Genomic DNA, 21,128 nt, shown 5'->3' with positions numbered 1-21,128 from the left:
CCTAATGATTTTGTTCAAATTCCAGGTTATTTTGGAATGTGAAAACTACTTCCTGCTTGGACCTCTGACCACCATGTAGATATTATAGACTTGCTTGAATGATCTACACCAACATGGTAAGCCATATGCCAGAGATGGGTCTCAAGTCCCTGGTAGCTGTATTGTGCAATAAGTTGGAGTGACTGGGTGTCTAAGGCTTCATGTTTCCATTTCAAAAGAAGTAATATAAAAAGTATTAAAAAACATAAGCTAGCAGGGTGTGGCAACATTTTTTATTTACAAACACTGTTTTACATACCAGACAAGTATTAAGTTTCCCAGAATATCTCAAAAGGGATGTTGCTAACCAAAGATGACGGAAAAAAGAGTATTTAATTAAGCTGTCTGAGTGTAATTTGCAGAACTAACAGCCATCTTCCAAACCATCAGCAAGCAAAAGAGGAAGAATCTCCAAACTCAATGAAAAGGGGATATTTTTAACTCAAGTTTAAGTACAAATATAGAATGGTTTATGCCCGATCCTATCTGACACAGAGAAAAGGAGCTATTGGTTCCATTGAAAGCCAGCTTCTGCACACATTCTTCTGTTAAATATCCAGCATTTGAGACTGACTTCTCAGCATTCATTTTAAGATTATAGAAAAATAGTTTCACTGATTCACTGCTTTTCCTTAAAGAAAAAACTCAGCCTACTTTTGGGTCAAAAGCCAGTCACACATATCAGGCAGAAATTCACATTGAAATCACTTTTCACTTGACTTGATATAATGGGTAAGCTTACAACTTACCTATAGCTATGACTCCCATCAACTTTCCTTTTTGGCATATTCATTTTAAATTTCCAGGGAATTATAGAAGTATATTTCCTAGAAGATTTAAAATAAACAAACAAAACCCAATTATAAAAGAAAACCCTATAGCTAACCTACTACTTCAAAAATTGTTAAGCAGACAAAAGCAATTCACAGGAGATGAGAATGCACTGTAAGGTTTAGCTAAGCAGGCTATATCTTTCACATTTGTTAAATAAAATCTTCATCCTTTTAACATGTGGCAGGAGGACATAGATTTTATTTTTCATTTTACTTTCATTGTATGCATAAATATTTAGGCCATGGCTTCCACAAGACAAATAGGGATATCAAGACAGAATTACACTGTAAGTAAGATTGATTAGATATTGGAACAAAAATTAAATGGAAAAATCTACTTGGTAATTAATAATGACAGCTATATCAAATAAGAAAATAATTAAGACAAAAAGAGATGCAAGATGACCCAAATAAAAGGCTGCATAAAAATAGGAGCACACAATGATGCATTCTTCATAAGTTTTATTATTTACTCCACCTAAAGTAGTGATAGTACCTTTAACAGATGCACAGAAACATTCTCAACCCTTTGCAAGAGTATAATAAGATTGAATAGGGCTATAAATCTCTGAAGTGCTACATAAACATTAAGCTCTAAGAAGGATGCAGAACGGCAGCATACAAGACAAGTTAGGTGCTGTAGGGCAGCAGAGCAATGCAATGAATCAAGGGTTCCCAGGCTCTCCTTAGCAATGAATCACATCAGATATCTGGGCCACCTCAATTTGCATTTAGTTTCCAGTCATATTTCAGGCTTTTAATAATAAAAAAATATATATATATCCTAAATATCACTTACAGGTTAGACACTACGCATTGTTGTCTTCTTGACTTCATAGGCCAACAGCAACCATGAAACCACCTATACAGTCAATGTCACTTTCAATTCTGAAAGCTAGTTGTGAAATTTTATCAGAACTTTTCAGACTTAAATTAGTATAAAAAGTATAATTGCAAGGAATATGTATGCAAAGACAGCATAGCAGAAACAGCAGTAACATTGCTTTGTACTGTCTCTCCCCAGCCCCATTACCTATGGATGCTGAATTCAGGAATAAACTGCTTTGGCTCAGATCCCAGGAGAATTCTGCTGAGAGAGATCTCAAGGCCAGTAAAAACCTCACTCTCTCACAAAATAAATAAAAATAAAAATTAAAAAAAAAAAACACACAAAACTTGCAGATTTTCAGCAAGCTGCAAGCAGAACTCTGACTAGGTTTGTGGCCTGTAATATAAGATGCACTGAGATTTTTCAAGTTATTGTCACTAAAGCAGAGAGATGCTGAGAGTGAATGGAAGCACATAGCTCATTCTAAAATGCACTGCAAGATGAATTGCCTGTTTCACAGAAATGAGCTTGACTTGGTAATTAATATTCAATACAGGTTTGCGTGCACACACAGACCCACATGGGCATATGCCCACATTCCACTCACTACAAGAAATACAGAAAATATTGATATTTTTAAAGGAGAAGAGGCATCTGCATTGTTTCATTTTTATTCTATTGTTATCTCATGAATTTATCTGTCTTTCTGCAAATTCTTAATTGAAAACATTTTGCTGAATTTTCCATTTAGCCTGGAGCACACATATCTGAAAGAACAATAGCTTTACTGATACCTAGAATGTCACTGCAATGCCAGAGGCATTTCTTAGGTTCCAAAGTTTGTGAAAATCTGAAAGGGAAACTTCTGACAAACATAGAGTAAAGGTAAATTTTTAGCTGATACTTTAAGTATCCTGGCTCCCAGCAAAGAAAGGATGAAATCCCATGACACTGCATATTTGAAAATTTTCTAATTTTATAGTGGTCATTTAAAATATAAACATTTCACAAGTCCTAATCCACTGTAGCAGGAGAGCTCATGCTCACTTTAAGCAGGTTAGCATTCCAGTTCAGCTCAAGGGGACAAGCATACTACTCAAGTGATTTGTTTGATCAGTGTCTAAATTAAAAATTCACAATGGCATGAAGAGAAGATTGTTTTATTTCCACGTTGTTTGCAGTATACAGCCTACACCTCAGAGTATCCTTCTTACTTGTGTGGGCACATGAAGAAACCACTTGCCAAGTGTTGTTTTACTATTGCAGGATCAAGACAATTAAACCAAACCTTTCAAGCAGTCGATGGAGCACAATCTGAAAGGTAGGATTATTTTTTTTTAATTGTCCTTGTAACTTCAGCACTACACAACAGAAAACATCACTAGATTATTTTTCTCTCTGCCATATTCCACCATATTTTCTAATGATGATATTTTACTGCACCAGTGACAGAACAGGTTCTGAACTGTGTGTCTTACCAACCCCTAATATCTCTGTTGTAACAAATAAAAGCTTGTCAGCTTCCACTTTGAAGTTTAGAAAATGATACTGTAAAGAAGAAATACAGGAGTACAAAGTTGACTCATTCTAAATCAGTTAACAGTGGTGGAAAATGGAAGAAGAAAATGTGGAAATGCAGGCAAATGGTAGAAGAAGAACAGAGCAAGGGAGAAAAGAAACACAGAGAATGGGGAGGGAGAAGAAACTGGAAAATATAAGGATTGATTTGGCTGAAGGGGGAGCACATGCTGACTTCTAACAGTTCCCTTACAGAGAGCTCCAGGTTCTTCCATTAAATGGTCAAACACAATATCCTGACAATTTAAGAAAGCTCCTTGATACATTTGTTGTTCAGGGTTTTTTTTTTTACAGAAGAGAATCACTGACTCATAGTAACTACTTACAGCTTTATCCAATTTTCTTTGTATTAAGAGAGGCTGATGTTCTGACACGTACACCACGACCACCACAATACCTGCCACTAGCAATATTTCAGATGAAATAAACAAATCAGAAGCATTTGAAATATTCAGGGCAAGATGATTTTTGGGGACACAAAGCTACAATTGAATAACACAGCTGAGATCACATATCCTACCTGGCCTCAAATCCTGCCTGAAGGCATATACACAAAAAACTCCAATATCTATTTGAAACAGTCTCCATAGACATCTGAGCCTACTTTCCGAATATTGCTCACTTAAGTAACAATGCCCGGCATACTTAAAGGATGAAGGCCTGCTAAACTGCAGCTGTGTCTCTTCATGCCCACTTACAAAAAATGCAACAGGGAAAAAAACCCAAGCAAACAATCTCTGAGCATATCCATAAAACTGGTGTGCAAACAACAAAGCAGCTTTCAATAATCTAGAATGCCAAAATTACCTGAGTTAACTTGTACCATTTAGTGTACTTACACTTAATCATTGTTTATTATTTTAACTTACAAGAATTTTACAACATCTAAAACATATGAGGTCTCCACCTTCTCTCCTTTGCCATCTTCACCAATTCGCAAAGTGTTTCCTAGATCCAAAGCCTTTCAACAGCTTTTTTTAAAGGTTCTGCTATTTACAGCCCCCAAATTGCTGCAGAAGGCCAATAAATTGTTTCTGGGTTTTCACTGCTGCGCAGAACTTGCAAACAAACACAAGATGTAACAGCTTCCAGCAGACAAAGGCCCAACAAAGACCTTGGTCTCCCAGCAGTGCCCAGCCTGCTGCCACGCCACACACCAGCAGCTGCTGCTGACCGTGGACATGGTCCAGGGTACATAGCACAGTCACACGATAGAGCTGGGAACCAGGCTGGCTTGCCAGTTTTTCTCCCAGAATTCCTCCTGTGGCTGTAGCCTTCATGCTCACTGTCTGATATTTTCCATTTTGCCTAGTGTCCCGAGTATAATTGCTCATTGATGTCAGTATCCATAACACTGATACAATAAAAATGAAACTATTCCAGAAGGCTGCAAAAATAGTCTTTATATGCGTTCGTATTATGTATGTATTCAATTGAAAAACAATCCATATCTAGAAAACACTTCTATATTTAAGCAGGCTCACAGACTTCAGCGGATTCTGCAAACGGAAGTCTAAGGAAAAGTGACTTTTGAGCCAGAAGTTAGAAAACAAGTAGCTCCACAGCCAGCTGTGCTGACATACAAAATTCAAGTCAAAAGATTTGTTTGCTTTCCTGTCAGCACTAGAGAAAAAATAATGTTTTTGAACTGTGCAGTTTCTGGCCCATTCAGCCCTAGAGTAATAAACATTCTGAAAGGCAGATTCTGTACTTATTTGTATTCTTCCTCTGGTGAGGGTGCAGGAAACTAAGGCCACATCACAGCCAGGAGAGAATCTGCTTTTTGTGTGCACTGCCATGTGGATCCTGCATTGCTACAGGATCTTAGGGACCACCACACCAGTTCAAACCAGTGGCCTGAGTGACCAGTGATACCCCAGTTTTCAGCTCAGTATCTGAGTTTAATGCTATTTAGTGTTTAAGTCACACACAGGTATTGAGACCCCCCCCAAGCTGTGCCTCATTAGGCACTCTAATTCATCAGTTTGCTCAGTAGCATCTCACACACAGCCAAAAAGGGAAAGAGCCAAAAGTAAATCTGTCAAGGGCTGGATGCAACTGCAGACCCTGACATATTCTTGTTTTCTTCAGATGTACCTTTCTGACCTCAGCATCTGCCCTTCTTCAAATTCAGCTAAAATTTCAATCTGCTCTTCCACCAGGGACAACATCATCTTTCAACTCTTGCTATCTTTAACAGGTGTCTTTGACCTCTCAGCAGCGGTTGAATTTTCTAAGTCCTCAAAATTTACCAAAGCCTTTAATATATCAGTGGATCAAGCAGCATGCTTCTATCTTCTCTCTCTACTCTTTGAGACCTAAATTTTTTGAGTCTTATAAAGTTAGGTTCTTCTTCATTATGTCACCTTTCATCCAAAGGTTGAAATGTAACTTCTTCAGCTAGCCCTGTAAACAGAACTAGAAGCACCTCTAAGAAAGCTACCACAAAACCTCTAGTTTTTCTCATTTCCTTAATATTGTAAAGACAGGCATGAAAGATGTACTGGAAGAAACATAAAACAAACAAAACCAACCACATCATAAAACAAAACAAAACAAATCAAACAAAAAAACCCTACACCACAGATTTGGAATTATATGTAGTTTTTACACCAAGAGAAATTGTTCAGCCATTAGGAAAAAAATGAAAATGTGAAGAACAGTAATGTACATATAAAATCCTCAGTGTTTCCAGTGAAATAGACAACTAGTCAAAAATGAGTCAATGGAGGGACTCATCAAGATAGTTTTTGAAGTAAACTAAAATGTCTCCACTGATTTCAGTGAATGATTGTTCCTCAGGTAGGCACACAGAATGTGGGTGCACTCAGTGTAAAAGGCTCGTGGTCTTCAGGATGCTCAGACCAGGCCACTGAACAGAGACAAAATTTCACTGAGGTTTGATCTTCCAGCTAATGTGACACAAGGGGAAATACCTGGGACTGGCATTAGGTAACACCTCAAAGCACAGATATTTCTACAAAGAACCAGAAGACGCCTCTTGTGAAGGTACAGAACAGGAACTATATGAGAAGACAGTGAACAGAGGAGTACTTTGGAGTATTTAAATATTTCAGAAATTATTAGAAGCAAAGAACAGCTTTTAACAGCTACACTAAAATGATGCAATCATGGAATAGGATTTCCAAATCATAGCTTTTATTTTTACTGCAACATCTTTTTAAGCTACCTCATATTCTAAAATAAACATTAAAAACTGGATCTTGAACATTTATGTTCAGCAACGATCGCCATGCATTTTTCTTTCAGCAACCTTATGCAACCAAATCAAACAAGTTCTCTGTATGATGTCTTCCTACTAGTGCCTTGAGAAGTCCCTGAGGCATAAGAGCAATGACTCTTTGTATATCACAACCAGGACTTCAGTAGTTTTGTTTCCAAAGCTGGGGAACAAATAATGAGACAATTTTACCAACAGGAAGACAGAAGTGTTTGGACTACCATTGACCTATGCCCTGTTTAAGACCTGTTTATTTATCTGTACATATATGTGTATGACACCTAAGGAGAGGTGCATTTACAAATACCTAAGGAGAGGCACATGTATATAGAAATACAGCCTTAGAGCCTAACCTGCCGTATCATTTCTTTCTCACAAAGATTATGCCACAAAAACGACAAGCCACTTCCTCTAGCTGAACCTGAGCTGTCCTGCAAGATTGGATAAATGAGGCAAATGAGTCATGTTTTTCTCCTGAAAAGATTCAGTGCATCATATATATGACACACATGAAGTCTCCAGTGTCCTCGGGGAGGAAAGTCACAAATCAGCTGCCAGTTTCTACTTGTACCACTGCTACGCCAGCAGGACCCAGATGCTCTGCAGCATAACACCTAGCTAGAAGAAGTTACCCATTCATCAGACCCTATTCAAGCTTTCATTTCACTAAGACCACGCCAATCTACTGTATATCACATGCATGTATATCACCCTGTTCAGACAGAGCCTTTTAAGTAGAATCAGGAAATAAGGCATTTTAAAGGATTTCTTATTCCAGCTCCGTTTTTAATTCTGTTCACTCTAATACTTTCAGCATCTTAGTGACACTCTGGTGACTTTTAAGTGCTTGGGTCCAAAACTAAAATCCACAGCACTCTCAGGAAGTTCACAGGCACTGCATTTCCCCGCAGATGTCTAGCTGACTAAAGCTGTTCTGATGGATGTACCAGGGCTCCTACCACCTTGACAGGTCTCAGCAAAATATCTCCTGGTAAGCTCATCTGGGAATTGTAAAATAAGCAGACTATTTGTATCAGGAATCAGGAAAAGCTGTCCAGCCAAATACATGATAGAACAGGGAGTCCAAGTTAGGAATAAAGATTTGTAATCAAATATCCACATGTGTCTAAGCCAGGCAGCTGGATACCCAGCCAAGGCTGCTGAAAGCTTATGAACCCCTTGCCCTCAGGGGTGACTACCCCGGATTTCCTGTGGCCTGAAACTGCAGGGTGTTGCTGAGGCTCCAGAGGCTGCCAGGTGCGTTTAAGGCCACATCTCACACAGACTGAGAGCACAATGTTCAAACTAAAACACAGTAGCCATAGCAGCTCCCAGTAAAAACTACAGGGGAGGTGGTGATTATTTCACGCAGTATTCAAAGATTTTGAGAATTCCCTCATAAACTAGGAGCCCTGGTTCAGTTTGACCCTCAGCCTCAAAGCCACGTCTCTGATATGTTGAAGTCACATCCTTGGTGGCATTCTGTGCAGAAGGCCACTGAAGCCAGCCACTGGGAAGGGAGCTTGTCCAAGCAAAGCATAAGCAAAGGGTCCTGTGAACTGTAGCACTGTGACAGTACTGTCTCAGCCCCTGATTCTAGAGCTCTAAATGTTTTAAAAATATATTAGATAGAGCCAAGAGTTTTCACACCAAGGGCTGGAAAACAACAGTCCAGGCTACAAAGTGCAAAGTTGCACAAGGTTGCAAAAAGACACTTTAACCTCCCAGGAAATATACAGTCCCTCTTCATTACATGAAAACTAGCTGTAGCTATTTTGAGGCTCTGTCTGTGCTTCCAAACACAGATCTCTGCACTTGGGCAGACTACTGAATCAAATATAGATGCTCTGCTGGTTGTTTTGGTCATGTGTACATGACTGTCTCTTTATCACACCCATTTTTGTTTCATCACCATTTAAGCTATGCATCCCTTGTGAAGGAGCACATGTTCATGTTTGCCTCTGCACAATATGGGCCTAAACATAACTCGAGTGTTTAAGCCCCACTAGAGTACAAACTATTTTATAGGATTAACAATTTTAAGAGACAGAAAATATAAACATCAGTAACTTAAATACCAGACCATGATGTAAGTTTGGGAAGACCAGATGCAGGGAATAAGCTTGGCTGAAAAGGAAATGAGTGGGTTTGTGCTACAAGCTATATTTGTTTTTCCTTTGTACAAACTGGCTAATGATTGTGATACTTTTACCCTTTGGCCCACTCTTCCTTTTAATCATCAAAAAATAAAACAAACAGTTTGTATGGTAAATAATGGGGGGAGGGAAATGTTCTGTGACCTAGTGCTGTGAGTAATGAGGAACTAGTCAGAGAGAATGCATTTCCTTTTAAATATCTTATAAATATTTAAAATCAATTGCAAAGAGCATAATAGGGAGGAAAAAAAAAAAGGACACGTTCAGATCACCTCCAAGTCATAGTCTGTGTGCCCTCTAGGGCACTCCACAGCAGTAATAAGGGCCCCACAAAAAGATCCACCTCTCCTGCGAGCTTGGCATACCTTCTCAGAGGTGTTTACAAAAAAGCCTGGAACTACCAGAGAGATTAGTCAGTGAATAAAATATTCATAGTGCACAAGAGCTTCTAAAATTTAAAAAAAAAAAAAAAAGGCAGAGTGGAAACTGAAATCTAGGATGAGAATAAAACAGGGGACTTCATATACTGACCAGTACTGTACTGTAGGGGTAAGTGGAAGACCTGGCTGACCTTACTGGTTTGGAAAGAAGGACATTTTGAGGAGGAGCTAGTAGGACTTAACATAGCTAGGCATATTATTACATTTTTGGGAAGATCAGCCTAGGCAATAACCAACAGTTACAACTCAAAACAAAACACTTTTTGTAAAATTGTTAGCATCCACTTTTCCTTACCTTCCCCTTCCACCAGCACACCCGCAAAGAGCAAGTGCAGGTGTGCTCCAGCCAAACTGACCACACTCAGGGTTCCCTGCCCTGACACCTGCTCATGCGATGCAAAACAGCTGCAAGAAAAAGCAAGAAGGTGGGAGCAGAAATACCATCAGGATCTGATAAAAACCTAGCTAGATGCCTGGGGTCATGGGCAAAGAGCAGCTGTAAAAAAAGGGGAGCAGGTTCTGATGTTGCATTTGCATCCACTCAGATGCTCCCCATTTCAGGTAAAGTGTTTACATCGGCACGTAACGACTGCCAGGTATTGCCAGCTACACTGCTATGGTTTCTTGGTATCTCACATATGTGAGATAGCACATATTTTTACTAATATCAGTAGAATCTGGATAAATATGGCCTTTTCTCATCTCTGAGTGAGAATATGTAAGCAGATAATTCCATTATTCTGAGCATCCTATCTGTCAGAGTCACTTGTCATCAGACCATAGCTGGATATCATGCTGGTAGGATGCTCTTCCCCAGCACTGAGAAATGCCATGGCACACACCCACAATTAGAGGACATAATTGACTCCTGCACAGGAGACACACCTCTCAGCTAGGAGTCTGCACTCTCCCTGGGATGCTGTTATGAATAATCCAAAGATATAATATGCAGTTTGTACTATTTAATGTGCACAGTAATTAGTGTTGATGGCTGATGTTGTGATCCTGGGACAAATAACACAAGTGCAAATTTTTGTCAATTACTATTATCGCAAATTTCATGGAAAAACACAATACATGGATAAATGTTCAGATGACACCATGCAGGATAGAGGTTAAACTCATGATAACATTACTCCCACTGATTATTTGGTGAGTAGGCCATCGTTTGCTGATTAGCTAATGCTGTATTGGTGGTTCATCTGGCAAGCATAGTGTTTGTTATTTGGGTGTTTGATATTAAATCAATTTGCTCTGTAATCTCCTAATTGGAAACAATTCTGTTTATGCCATTAGTTTGCTTTTCCCCTTGCTATGAGCACTCAAATACCTTTGTCATTTAAAATTCTATTATCCTGTCGTGTATTACCTTGCTGAAGGAAAAACATGTTTTGGTATCAGAGCTACTTCCTCAGTAAAAAAAGAACTGCTTTATGTCAGAATACAAAGCATCAAAGTTTACAAAGCCATAACTGAGCAAGTCCTATAAATTCCCAGATAACGAGCAACACATGCTTCTGAGGCATGAGAATCTCCAGGTTTTGATACCTACCCTCGTTAAAGCCACTTTTCTCTCTTGAAAAAATGAAGTCCCTACACACAAAACCAACCCCAAACTTCATGCCTTGAATAGCATACAGAATACACCAAATTCTTCCCTCACAGAAACAAACAGCCACTGTCTGTACACAGTGCCAGTGTGTAATATCACCCAAAAGTTTGACACTTCAGTCACAGAAGCATTTTAAGAATCAGGCCGTTGCCTGGAACAACATACAATATATGGGCTCAATTGAGCCTGGCCAGGGAGAAAAAAAAAGGGAAGACTCACCTTCCAAAAGAATTATAAATGTTCTTCTCAACAGCTGAAGATAGCATGAGGATTATTTGCGTTCCTGCAATTATGACATTTATCTGTGAAAAACAGGGGATCCCATTTGAAAAGGAACAAGCAGAGAGTGGCAATGGGTATCAAACAGCAAAAGCTGACTGCCTCAGTCATCACTGCCATTAGACTGTGGCTGAAGAAGTTTTATCCACATCTTTGATGGGTTCCTCTGTGTCAGCTTCTCTTATCTTCACAGGTAGCTGTACTAGAGATGCATGCAAACCGTTCAGTGGGCAAATAAGGCCTCAGTGGAGCCTAAAAGTGGCTGCTAGATCTGTGTAGCTCCCCAGCTTTGTTTGTAAAGAGCACATTTGAGGGAGGGAGGGGAATAACGAGGAGAAGGACAGGCAACTATAACCGTGACAATAACCCTGTGCCGGCAGAATAGCATAAAGCTCTTTCTGGCAGACACTGACACTCCTTATTCCAAACTATAGAGCCTCCCTCCTTCAAAGCAGAAGGGTAAATCAAGCTGCACCAGGAAAAACACGTGCATGGTTCCCTTTTCTTGCAGAGCACCACAGACAGCAGGGTCTGCAGGGTGACTCAGAGTCCATCTGCGGGTCACACTCTGTCAGCAGGACAACGCAGCCAGGTATTTTCACCAGGGCTGGACGCACAATGGTAGATGCGTGGAAACAACACTTCCATGCTGCACTTGAAGGAAGTGTGAACAAAGAGACTGAAGTCAATTCAGCTACAGAAAAAGCAGACAAAAAAAACCCATGTGGTAGGACCCGCTTCCTGTAAGGGAGCATATTATGGTATTTCTTCAGGTTAGTTCACTTATTTTAGATTATATATGGCAATTCAGTTGTTCCCTGAAGCACTTTTAAAGCAAATTTCCAGACTAAGAATCAGTCGGAAAAAAAAATGTAGACAGATTTCAGTCCAGCTTTAAGCATTGGTCTTAATGCAGAGTTAAATTGTCACCTCTGTAACAACTATGCTAAGACAAGAATTGCCAAAGGCTCTAGACGCTCACTGAAAAAGATGAGACATTCTACATGGTTTTATTTTTCATGATTTTTTGGCTGTCACCTATATGACAAATGTGACTGATACAGCCAAATTGGGCTTTATTTTCAGGTACAAGAGTAGAGCTAAATCTGGAGCTTTGTGAGAAAGTAATTTGTTTTCAGAGGACTGTCAGCTCCAAAGGTTTCATCAGTGGTATAAGTCTCCACAGAGCATTAGCAGGAAAGGATTCTGGGCCCACAACAGGTGGTTTGGATTTTTTTTTCCTCTCTCATTTGAGGTATTCTGGCTTCAGAATAGTGATTAAGGTCACGAAAAAGAAAAACCGTGGAATTTGCAGAGTTGTCTATATTTTAAGCAAAGCAAGACAGTTCTTACAGATGATATTTACCCCAAAGTAGTGATCAGCCCACACAGTGTGTGGTTAATGAAGTTACGTCCCTGCTCTTTGTTCCTTTACAAACTTTTCCCTGTTATCTTCTCTCTCCCTCTACCACAGGCTGGTCATTTTTTCTACTGTTTGTTTACTAGCTTTCTAAATTTCTAAATATAGTTCTTCTCAGCTCTACCATCTGTCCCACAGTCTTTCTGTGCTTCTTTTCTATTATGCGTCATTCAGATCAATTGTTCCTCTGCCTCCATCCCTCAGTAACACATTGCGCTTTCCTCCTCCAAACTAGACACACCTGACCCCTTCTCAGACCTCGCACATGCCGAGGACAACCTCTGAAATCTTCTGAGAGGTATGAATGCCTACTCAGCACAGAAGGCAAGCCGCACCTCCTGCTAGGAGAGGCTTCCCAAGTGCTGGAGCTCTGTAAGGTTATTTTTAACTCAAACTCTTTATATTCCCTCTGTACAGTATTTTTCTGCAGACACTTTCCCACGTTTGCTGCTCTGAGTAGTTCTCCTAGCTGGTATAGCATTTGGCACCTATATGAGACCTCCCTAGCAAAAAAAAAACCCCACACCACTAAGTAAATTGTGTTTGTTGTTTTAGTAGTGAGGCACCCAGGCTTAATTTTCATGAGTGATGTGCCCTTCACAAAGAGACCAGTACCCAGAGCATGGACAGGTTCCACTGAGGAATGTGAAACACAGCAGGGAAGATGTTGAAGACACTGGCAGGGTCTAGTCAGAAAAGTGCCTTTACTGGAAAAGAGTGAGCAGAAAGAGGTGACCCCAGCCCCTGGGAGATGCATCATTCATGTGCAGCAGCCCAGACAATACACACATAGGAAAAAACTCCTTACCTAGTAATCTAGAGTAGAAAAGGATGGAGAAGAGAGAAAAGCTGAAGAAACAGCAGAAGCTCATAAAGCATAAGGGTGAGGGGGAAGAAAAACCCAAACAAGCAAAAAACCCCAACCGGTTTATAAAAGGAATGACCCAGAGCAAAAGTCACCAAAGCCAGAGTTGATCAGTTTGAGACCTACTAGAAGAGTATTTTAATATGCTCTTTCCTCACTTTTCTGCCTCTGCTTCTGGAGGGGTTAAAAAAAAAAAAAGACAATTAAAAACACATCATGTGCAAAAATAAGATTGACCTTTTCCTGTTTCTATGTAAACTTCCAAAAACATCAAGAAAGGCTGTCAAGCCATTTTTATTTCTCAAAAATGTTTGCCCTTCCCTTTTCATGACACTATCTTTATTTGACTTTTGTTTATTCATAACACAGCTACAGTTTAAAGACACAACAGAAGCTATGTTATTACATCATTTAAAATCAGATATGTTGTGTTTCTCAAGTCTGATGAAGCAAAGCATACTTCTCTTAAAGCACATTATAGTTTGTAATGCAAGGTTACATTTTTGGAGTCAGACCATATTGTTGTTATCCTCAGCAAGGTCTCACAATTTAAGAAAAGTACCATTTCATTCTCTTAGCAGGTGCCACCATAAAAATATTTCAGTCTCCACTTTTTCAGCATTGGCTTTATTAATAGGATTGGTGTTCTGCTCTTGTCAAACTAAGTCTAATTACTACCTCCTTTTAAACAATAGTAGCATTTTTTTCTTCCTGCTGGTTTTAAAATAGTTGTTTTTCTGTATGATTTTCTTTAAAAGGAAGAAAGTCACTCTCCTTCATGACATCAGGTCTTCCTGATGTCTCTGTGAACACTCATTGAATACATTGCAAGGACATTCTATCTAGACAATCTTTTGCCACTAAAGGCCTGCTGGGATGGCAAGGAAAGTGCACACAGAGTTGGGCCTCTTCCATCTCTTTCACTGAATTATCATGACTTCAACTGAAGCAAGCACTGACCCCGAATAGGCAAACCACAAGGCCATCATCCTGCTCTCTCATGCTGCAAGAATCTGATTCTTTTGTAGAAACTGCTATAAGTTCAACCTCAGTGACACACTAGAAGAGTCATAGAACAGAATCAAAGAATCATTTACATTGGAAAAGACCTTTAAGATCGAGTCCAAACATTAATCTAGCACTGCCAAGTACACCACTAAGCCATGTTCCTAAGTGCCACATCTACATGTCTTTTAAACACCTCCCAGAGATGGTGACTCCACCAGTCCCCTGGGCAGCCTGTTCCAGTGCTTGACAACATTTTCAGTGAATAAATTTTTCCTAATATCCAATCTGAACCTCCCCTGGTGCAACTTGAGGCCACTTCCTCTCATCCTCTCACTTGTTGCTTGGGAGAAGAGACCAACACCCTCCATGCTACAACCTCCTTTCAGGTAGTTGTAGACAGCAACAAGGTCTCCCCTCAGCCTCCTTTTCTCCAGGATGAACAGCCCCAGCTCCCTTGCCTCTAGACCCCTCACCACCTTTGTTCCCCTTCCCTGAACTCTCTCCAGCACCTCAATGTCTTTCTTGTAGTGAGGGGCCCAAAACTGAATACAGTATTTGAGATGGAGTCTCACCAGTGCCAAGTACAGGGGGACTTCCCTAGTCCTGCTGGCCACACTACTCAGTTGCTGCTCAAAGCTATAGAGTGAAAGTTCAAAATCAAGTAGGGTAAAAAAAAAGTTATTTCTAGGCCTTCCTCATTCCTCTCACCTAAACAGCTCTATCTCTGTCCTGTAAATGCTCCAAGTATTCTGTACTTAACATTTTAGTAGAGTTTTAATGCCAGATGATGTGTTAGTGTTCAAGATTAAGTGACTGCATAATAACTAGCGACAAAAATTTACAGGCCTTCAGGAATTTCATGACTGAGAAAGAATGATGTCCAAGATTAATGGCAGTTTGATCTGAATTCTGCAGAACTAAATGTGACGGTCAAACATTTTACTGCTGCTTTGGACAGGCAGAGTTTTGGGGGGAGGGGGGGGGGAAGCAGCCCCAAAAGTGTTCCACAAGGGAGAATTCCACTTCATATCATGTTCATCTGAAACTTCCTATTCAATTTAGCAGCACAGAATATCTAGCAGAATAAATGTTTAATAAAAAGGCAAAAAAAAAAGTCTGAACATAAAAGGATGCAATGTTTCTAAACTCAGTATCAGATAACATACTGTTATCCATTGCTTGAGCTCTCTAAGCCTTTTTTACTGCAAGTCTTTAGCATGTGCCTGATTCAAACTGCTCCAGACAAGAGCTTATTAAAACTACTTATCCGTTAATGGAACTACGAACATCACACAATACTCAGGTCTTTAGAGCAAGGCATCTAAAGATAGGTAGGATTAAAGCATGCCTTTTCATGCTACAAAAGCAATTTGTTCCTCAGACTTATTTGCCAACTTGACTTGAACGATTATTATAAATATGGAAGAAAAGGGCATGGAAAATAAACAAACGAAAACACACAAAAAAATACCCAACAAAAACAGTGTTCAGACAGTGACATTGTAAAACCATATTCCTATTTCAGAAATGTGAAATAATTTATAAGGTAATACAACATAAAGTATTTTCCATATGTAATAGTTTATCCATGCCTGAGGACAGATCCAGTTGTAACTAATCAGTGGAAAAGCTTAATGCAGTAGCTGCAGAGATAATTCAAACAGTAACTGTAATAAACAAAAACAAACAAACAAAAAAACCCACAAAAAACCACACAAAACCAAACAACAACAAAACCACAAACAAAAACCCCACCAAACAGGAAAGTGCTTCCTATGAAAACAACAGTAATTTCCATTTATAATTACCTATGATGATCACAAGCATCTTTACAACAGAACAAAGGACAACAATTAGCACCTCCCAGCGGTTAAAACTTCTGAACAAGACATTTTAAAAATCACAAAGAGTTATAAATAAAAGCACTGAGTAGAAAAATTGTCAGAGAAGATTAAACAGAAGCAGCCTGAGCTGAAGTGCCCACACCCAGTTAGTCACAGTATCTGTTCTCAGAACTGGTCTGCACACAAACCAGGACTGGTTTCACCAAGCTGACAAACTTAAAAGCCAAGCCAAAGGCTGTGTGGGCATTTCAGTGGGCTCACATGGCAACTGGCAGCTCTTGGAGTTATCGTGATCTAGCAGAGCTGAAATAATATTTGCATGCTCTTACCCATGGCAAGCATGAGAGATGGTAAGGGTATGTACAGAAAGAGGCTTAACATAAGCCAAGCTACATTGCCTTTCCCATAAACAGAAAACACATGATCATTTATCTAACACATGATAACCTGCCAACCACTGAACTTTGAAGGTTGAGTCTATCAGCAGATGGCCAACTTAATGCAGTTTTTGTTCTTTCAGTTTAGAAGCCAGTTTAAGATAAATCTAAAGGTGTCAGTCAAACCAAAACATGTCCGTACAGGGCTTAGTTCAACTGAATTAGCTTCCAAATCAGTCTTAACCTAAAGAAGGGCTATAGCTACTTCAGCTTTTAACACGATGAAAGCAAATTGTATTAAGAATTCCTCTTTGGCAGGAAAAGATGGCTTTGCAGGCACCACAAATAAGCCCCATATCCAGTCAAACCTGTACAAATGCCTTTGCACTGTAGAGCAACTGCACATAAGGAGTCTGTATACATGACCACCTCACCAGTTACTGCATCCTCTTCAGATGAAAAGCCCAGTATAAGAATTCCTGCTCTGACGTTGTTGAGGGATGGGGGACAATGACACACAGCATGAGATCAGCAGAAATGTGGAAGGAAGAATGCATTAAAGGGGGAGAGAGAGAAGCAGCACCAAGACAGGGAAGGCAAAGCAGCTGCAGCAGTTTCTGCTCCAAAACAGTTCAGGTGCACATGAAGACAAAAAGCCTAGCTAGGAGCAGCTACAGCTGAGCAAAAACCAGCTGATGAATGGCTGTAAGACCTTAGAGGCTCCAGGAATGAGGGGCTTGACATCAGGCATTTTGTTCAGCGCTAACACCAGAGGAAGTCAGACAATAAGCCCATACAGTGGAGAATTGTGATTGTAATTTCTGCTAGCATTATCACTGGTGCACAACTCAAGCCATGCCTGGTAAGAATAAATCAATACTACTTTCCTTCCTTGTTGTTTTGTGAATAAATCACTCTAGAAAACACCCAGACTTTGTATGATCAATTTGTTTTACGGGAAGCAAGCTGCTGTCCTTAGGCAATGGCAAAAGTATGTGAGGTTGTAGAACATCAAGACAAAAAGAAGCAGCCTGAATAATGATGGAAAAAATATATTAACAACCTGTCCTGACTTGATTAACTTGAAATAATATAGCCCCAATCCATAGATAATTTTTTTTTCTAGGATTTTGGGATGTTCAGATCCGCGTCTTCAGTTTAGGTTCAGAACATAAAAGTTCTCAGGAGTCCAAATTAGCAAACTGTTTCTTCCCATAATAAAAGACTTTGGCACATGAACCATGAAATAGCTCTTAGCATTTCACTGGGTCAGGCAATGATACATATACACTGAAATTTTGCAATACACAGAGATGCAGCAAAACACAAACAACCTGCTAGCTCTAGTCAAACTCTGAAGAATTTACCACAGTAAAAAACAAGTGCAGCACTGCATACAATAAAGTGCCAATCCCAGCAATATGTCTGTGTCTAACTAAGAGATAGTTCCACAAAAATGTCACCTCAGTGCTCAGTAGCTGTCATAGAGCCAACTGCATGGAGACAGGAGTTATTAAGAAAGAATAAATCTGTGGTTCCCCACAGCTTGAAAACTCTGCATTTGTAGTTCCCACATCTCATCTAAGAAGGAAGTTGAAATGTAAAAGGCCCAGACAAGCACCACACGACAATCTATAGGCATAAAAAAATGTCAGTATAGGTAACATTTTAAAATATGAGGATTCTTCGGACTGGATATGATAACAGAAGGGGCAGTACAGGATCTGTACTATAGTGACAACAAGACATGATGCTCATCACTTGTTACAATACAAGAACTAGAAGGCATAAAATACGCTATTAAGAACCAGGTTCAAGCCAAACAAAAGCAGGTGCTTCTTCACACAGGCAAGGCTGGGCTGTGAAACTCCTAAATAATGGGTGCTGTGGATGCAAACAGTTTAACAGAGTTGAGAAAACAACTGGACAAATTCATGGAAGAGAAGTCCACCAATAGCTGCCAAATAAAAAATACTAAAAAACAAAAAAGTGCAACACACACACACATGCAAAACCAAAACACCAGGGAACCAATACTGTCTGACTTGGGAGTCTCCAAATAATAAAATTGCTTAGGAAAATAGTCTGAGAGAACACCACTATCTACTTAAGAAATGTTAAATTCTTCCCCAGATTTCTCCCCAACTAAAGGCCACTGTCACTGCAAACCGCAACCTCAAAAGACCTTGAACTGTACTGCATCCATTCTTGTGTAGACGTCTTTCTTTTTAGCTAATGAAACTCTTCTAAACATCAACATCATTTTCAACGCAATTGCCCATACATTAATTTCATAATGCTTCACTCACTTTCCCTCTCTCTTGCCTCCCCTCTCTCTCTTTTCAGATTAAAGAAAATCCAGATGGGGTGCAGGTGCTGCAAAATGATACAAAGGTACAACAGAACAAGAGTTGCTTAGGCTGAATAAAACAAGTGTATTAAAACATGTGTTTGTGCCCCACTACACCTGTTGCTTAAATAAAGCCTATTTACAAGGTTGGAGTTTTCCCAAAGTTTACAGTATCTTTAAAATCACGCCACAACATAGGCATACTGATTTGCTGTGAATGTCCTTTTGACTTACTGTAATTGAGGTCCATTTCTACAATTTCTATCCCACAAAAAAAAAAAAAAAAAGTGCAGTATTGAAAATTCACCTTTTAGCAAAACTTTTTCTCATTTATGTAACATGAACTTCTTGCAGCTCAGTAGAACAAGGACCACAAACTTGATCAGACCCTCCCTCTCTCCTAAGCAATGACAATGAACTACAGATTCTTGCCTCCATCATAACTTTAAAATGTAGTTAGTTATGGGAACGATTGTCACATGAAGTCTCCCCAGAGAGAGAGACTAGCTAGTTTTAGAAAGACAACACTTGAGCCCCACTTGATGGTAACTCCTCCCCTTGGCCACATCTTGAGAACAGGTAAGAAGTGGAAAAGAAAATGGGTGCTATGGGAGAAAGAGGGGAGATAAAGAGAGAGGTTCTGGAAGAAATAAATCAAGGAAAAGTTAAGGAGAGGAAAAGCTTAATAAGAAAGGAAAAAGGGGGGAACAAAAATTTTCAGAAGTACAAAAAGATAAAACTTGAAAGGAAGAAGACCAGTAAAAGAAGTGATATTTTAGCCACTACATGAGAATATATGAATTAACGATATATGTGATGACTACTCATTGGCTCATCTACCCCACAGAGAAAATAAAAAATAAAGCTGGAAACATGCAAAAACCAGCACAATGTTCTCTGACACCCTCCTCTTATGTTCCCAGTGAATCTCAGTACAGGAGTTAGCTACAGTCAGTCCCAGCAGACAGCACAGTTCAGCATTTCCATTCAGTTTAGCTCATCCTCAGGACCAAAGGTAAAGCTTAGTGACACCAGTTCCTCAAGATCTCCAGCTTAAAAACTAAGCTTAATCTTTTTTCTAATTATATTAACAGCATAACAAACATTTCATCTACAAATTTTCCTCACTTCAGCTATATTTTTGATCCAGAAGAAGTACAATCACCTGGACACGTTCGTGAAGTGACCAGCTACAATTACAATGAGCAAGGCGGCAATAAATCCAAATTCAAAGAGAACAGTGAAATTCAAGAACACAAAAATGAACTCCAGAAGGATGAGTTAAACAGAACAGAAAATAAACCCCAGGTAAGTAGCACGAAAGCAACTCTCTGGAACCATGGAGGCAATGATTTTCAAGAGGATGGCCTTGTGAAGTGTGTCGCAAAGCCTGATGTTGCAGTCAATGGTGGCAACTCCTGCACCGGAGTGCACCCCATGCTCAATCCCGACACAAACCCAGTGAAAGATGCCAATGAACAGGGACCCTCCAGCCAGTCAGCAGAGTCTCCTTCAACCAGAAGTACAGACTTTTACACCCAACTAAATAGGTCTGGCCAAGAACTTGACCTAGAGGCAGGCAGCCAGAGGAAGGCAGCCTGCAACGAGCCAAATAGTATTAAAGATGGGAACTTGCAGTCTGCAGACAACAGAATCTTTCTCAAAGGAAGTGCAATATTGAAGAAACAAAACAATGCCATACAGCTGCCTGCTATTGATTATCCCCAGAATGGCAATCAAACCAGGAACTTTGTTGAAAAAGATAGCTTTTTAGTCACCTGTGTACAATCAGACCAAAATACTGGGCCTTCAGAAATACAGGACCAGGACCTTTGTGTTGTTCCACCTTTGCCTATGGAGAAGAGCAGTATTGAACCTTCTAAAACTGACTCCGCAAGTCTGAGTGAGGGCATTTCTGCTGGTATCCCTGCCATGACCATTACCAAAGCAGCAGAGGCACCCACACACCCCAACCACAAAGACATCAATGGAGAAACTGAGGAGGAAGATGTGGAAGTAGCAGCAGCTCTGGCTGCACTGGAAGCTGCAACTGCAGGGGAAAACGTGGAAGATGATGACGAGTACTAGATGAAGGCTTCTTTGTAATACACTGGGTAAGATCCAGATTTTATTTTTGGATCTGTATAAGCACATGTACAGCACATGTGGACAGCTGTCATGAACAGCATATATAAAAGGAGTTGGGACTAAACCTATGTCCCTTCAGTTGTTTTATACAGCCTTTGTAATTTCTGCT

General features: G+C 39.8%; 1 protein-coding gene across 1 annotated transcript; it reads left to right on the top strand.

The window, feature by feature from the left end:
* Positions 1 to 2,972: 2,972 nt before the first annotated feature.
* On the top strand, positions 2,973 to 20,959 carry PGCKA1 (PDCD10 and GCKIII kinases associated 1; the record flags this gene model as incomplete). Its single annotated transcript, XM_080344336.1, has 3 exons — positions 2,973 to 3,022; positions 18,868 to 18,915; positions 20,005 to 20,959. The coding sequence occupies exons 2-3, from the start codon at positions 18,884 to 18,886 to the stop codon at positions 20,957 to 20,959; spliced, it is 987 nt and encodes a 328-aa protein (XP_080200462.1). The 5' UTR covers positions 2,973 to 3,022; positions 18,868 to 18,883.
* Between the last annotated feature and the right edge of the window lie 169 nt (positions 20,960 to 21,128).

The sequence above is a fragment of the Nesoenas mayeri genome (genome assembly GCF_963082525.1).
Source record: "Nesoenas mayeri genome assembly, chromosome: 4".
Lineage (NCBI taxonomy): Eukaryota > Metazoa > Chordata > Aves > Columbiformes > Columbidae > Nesoenas > Nesoenas mayeri.
Note: the sequence above shows the minus strand (reverse complement) of the source record. Positions and strands in the feature narration are given on the sequence as shown.